At 38.9% G+C, this 3,916-nt stretch overlaps 1 protein-coding gene across 1 annotated transcript; it reads right to left on the reverse strand.

The window, feature by feature from the left end:
- Positions 1-48: 48 nt before the first annotated feature.
- On the reverse strand, positions 49-1,003 carry FOMMEDRAFT_163050 (uncharacterized protein; the record flags this gene model as incomplete). Its single annotated transcript, XM_007272164.1, has 2 exons — positions 49-87; positions 122-1,003. The coding sequence occupies 2 exons, from the start codon at positions 1,001-1,003 to the stop codon at positions 49-51; spliced, it is 921 nt and encodes a 306-aa protein (XP_007272226.1).
- Positions 1,004-3,916: the final 2,913 nt, after the last annotated feature.

Consider the following 3,916-nt stretch of genomic DNA (forward strand, 5'->3'; position numbering starts at 1 on the left):
TCCTCATCGGATCTCTCGTAATTCCGATGCCTGGCTCTCCTGGCCTTGTTACTCTTGTCCTTCGAGTCCTGGCTGCTTCTTCGCTGCCTAAAAGGGTCTTAGATGTCTCATTGCCCTCTACATCGCTGTTGTCGATGTGTTTCCGTTCTGAAGTAAGTGCGCTCACTGGATACTTATCCACGCTCTCACTGATACTGACTATATGCACTCTGTAATTCTTGTACTGGCTTGCAAATTCCTCGATGCTCGCCGTTAGCTCTCTATATCGACTTGGTGAATCCTCAAACCAAATCGCCTGTCCTCTATCGAGTGAATCCTCAAACTCGGTAGCCTGAAATCGATAGAGCGAATCCTCAAGCTCAATCGCCTGTACTCGGTGAGTTGAATCCTCAAACTCGACCTTCTGTACTCGATTGGACGAATCCTCGAATCCAATCGCCTGTTCATCCTGAACTAGACTGTCTGAATCCTCAAGAACAATCGCCTGAGCGTTTCCGCTCTCTGTACCGTTATTTGCTATTTCTGCGAGCCCAGTAGTGTGAGTACTCACTGGTTTCTGCTCTACAGTACGCATTTGACTAACTATATGCGCTGGTACAGTTACATGCCTTAGTTCTACGTTATTGGTATGTACTAGTTCATCAGGGTGCCTCCAGCCTTGTGTAGACGAGGACTTATCACCTGGTATAGGTTCATCGGGTTGCCTCCAGCCCACGAGGGACGAGGACTTACTTCCTGGCATGTTAGTATCGATATCCGGACTTGGGTACCCTCCGGGAATCGTCTGTCGAGGCTCGGCGGCCACATTGTAATCAATATTCAATGGATAATCTTGTTGTCCATTGCCTGTAAACTCGATGCGCACCTGTTCGTTCCTTTTCGCCGTCACGGATGCCTGGTCCTCGACCCATCCGATCAATGCGAACCTCCAGCGTATCCAGCGCTGGTCCATATCGATATGTGATAATGCGTTCCAGAAGCGTTCCGCAGCGTTCCGAAGCATTGTGAACCTACTGGGGGCCAATCCAGTAAGTAGTCTCTGTTTCTACTCGAAAATCGTAACTTTACTCACTAAAAATTCCTGAGGGGTACTAGACGACGAGGGAGACCTAGGGTTGATCAGACCCTTCGGTTCCTCGGCGTCCAGCAAGAGGTTTCGGTGCTAGGTGGGTACAGTCAAAAATATGTAAGGAAACTCACTGTTCCTCACAAGAGAATTCTAATCGCCCTTAGTTCACTCAACTACTGACTGGGATAACCTAGTACTCGAGCGAGGGGTCAGGGGAAAAGAATCCCCTTTACCCAGCGGTCGATACTGTCTTTTATAGGGTAGTACACGTGTAGATACATGAGGAGGAAGTGTAACTAACTACAATGAGAATATATGCGCTTGTGGGTCCCACTGCGCAATGATCTGACGCGATCAGCAATGTAGTGATAATAAAATACGAACCAGTAAATCAAATCCTTACAAACACCTATTACTCCTAGAATAGATCTATCTAACAATACAAACAATACATACAATACAAACAAAAGTAATAATGAAACAATGCCATACATGAATATGGTAGGATTCTTAAGATATGTTGTAGATTGTACACAGCCAGATATATCTTATATTACTGGACAATTAGCATGCTACTTACAAAAGCCCTAAATGTATCACTACAAAGTAGTGAAACATTACTTTACATATTTAAAATATACAACAAATTGCTAGTTTCAACTTGGAAGCACAAACACTTTAAAACTATGAGACTATTGTGATACAGACAGATGAATGACAGAAGGACATAAAGTAATAAACAGCTACATCTTTCAATTAGCTAAATTGACTATATCCTGGTCAAGCAAACAGTAAAACCTGGTACTACTATCTGTTTACAAAGTAGAGTTGCAAGCACTAGTATATGCTACTCAAGAAGCTGTTTGGCTCAAATGATTTGCTAAAGAAGTACTACAGACTAAATTAGCACCCATTACAATTTATTGTGATAATCAAAGTGTAATAAAGACTGTAAAGTCTAACAAAATAACATACAATGCTTACACTAAACACCTTGATTTATGAAAAGACTTTGTACAATGTTATATTCAAAACAATTACATTAATATATACTATGTTCAATCACAGAACCAATTAGCAGACATCCTTACAAAAGCTCTCTATGTTCTACAGATCAAGCATCTAAACAAACTATTAGGTATACAGTCCTAGTTCTTAATTAATGTTTGAAGGGGAGTATTAGATTGTGTTCTGGATTAGGAAATCCTTAATTGCCTTATGTAGAGTTACTATACTTAGAATGTCTCAGACTATCAGACTTCACTATGTAGTATATAAGGTAGACACTTGCTTGATGTCTTAATAAGAGAGAGTATTTGGGGCACTCCTACTATACTTGTTAAAATAAAGATTTGTAACTAAGTTGGAGTTTTATTAAAGTGTTAGATATACTCACTTTACTAGTTCTAATCCTTAGGAATAGTAACAGAATAGAGTATAGAGGGTAAGACTTATAGACTTGTAGAGTGAGAGGGTAGAGGAGTCCTACTTTAGTCAAGCTACAAGTGTAGCCTAGTAGGTTGGTAGTAGAGTACTTTCAAGTACTAAGTAACTTAAGTTGATAAAACTATCTTTTGAGGGCTAAACTGGCCTCCTTATATACCTTTTGTTAAAGTAATTGTTAGGAATTGTAAAATACAGTAACTAAGTTTGGAAAAGCTTAACTCAAGACTTAGGACCAAGTAGTTTATATACAAAACCCTATTAGTCACAAGTCTAGAGATTGGCCAGATCAACTAGGCTACCTTTGTTGTCCTGCTTAGTAAGAACTCCAGCTTAGCATTATTAACCTCTAATCATTACTAATGGGTGATCAATCTATTAGTAGAGAGAGGGGACAGGAAGGAGTAAGTACTAAGTTAGTTAGGAAAAGGTAACAAAACCTGTAAACAAGGTCTTTATCTCTCTAAGGTTAAACACATACTCTAGCACAGTATTACTTGATAACCTCAACCAAAGACAAGTCATTTAGAATGCTTGTATGGAGAGGAGATCTGGAAAGAGTATAGTGTCCAGAGTAAGAAGTATAAAGGAAAAGACTAGGAGAAAACCTGAAGAGATAAAAGGAAAATATTATACTTACTTAGAGAGAAACTATATAGTTAGCTAGGAATGCTTTGTACAAAGACAAAGGACCATTAAAGCTAGTAAAGAGCCAGAGCCAATACTCTGAAACTCTATACTTGAGGAGGACTAGTACTAGTGAAGGAAAGGGAACTGAGAGCTCTGAGGAGAGACTATAGGAAAGTAGTCTCCTTTATACACTTTACCCATATAGATAGGAAAGTAATAAAGTCATAAACATGAGGACTACATGAGGACAACATGAGGAATACATGAGGCAATCTAGAACTTTGGTTGTAAGTTCTATGATTGAATACAGAAGTATAAAGATAAGGCTAGAAGTTAATAAGGATAATTGTCTCCTAAACTAAGTCTATTAAAGAAGACTTAGAGAAAGATCTAGAACATTAGTTGTCAGTTCTAGAGTGTACACAAGGCAGTCTAGAACTTTGGTTGTAAGTTCTAGGGGTAGTACAGAAGCACAGCCTTTTATATTACAAGAGTCATAAGGAGTCATTAGAAGTCATAATACTCTACCTTACAAGAAAGTATATTACAAACTAGTGTACAGAAAGTACAGGTCAAGTCAGACAGAGTTATAGGAACAATAGAGAGCTCTACTTTATAGGAAAAGCATTACACAGCTTACACAGTATAACTAGTTAGGAGGACTCATAAGGAGTCATTAGAAGTATGAGAGGAAGTATAGAAGACATAATAATACAGTAAAGGAGTCATTAGAAGATTAATCTAGGATACAAGAAGACACAAACTAGTGTTAGC

This window comes from Fomitiporia mediterranea (genome assembly GCF_000271605.1).
Source record: "Fomitiporia mediterranea MF3/22 unplaced genomic scaffold FOMMEscaffold_260, whole genome shotgun sequence".
In the NCBI taxonomy this organism is placed as follows: domain Eukaryota; kingdom Fungi; phylum Basidiomycota; class Agaricomycetes; order Hymenochaetales; family Hymenochaetaceae; genus Fomitiporia; species Fomitiporia mediterranea.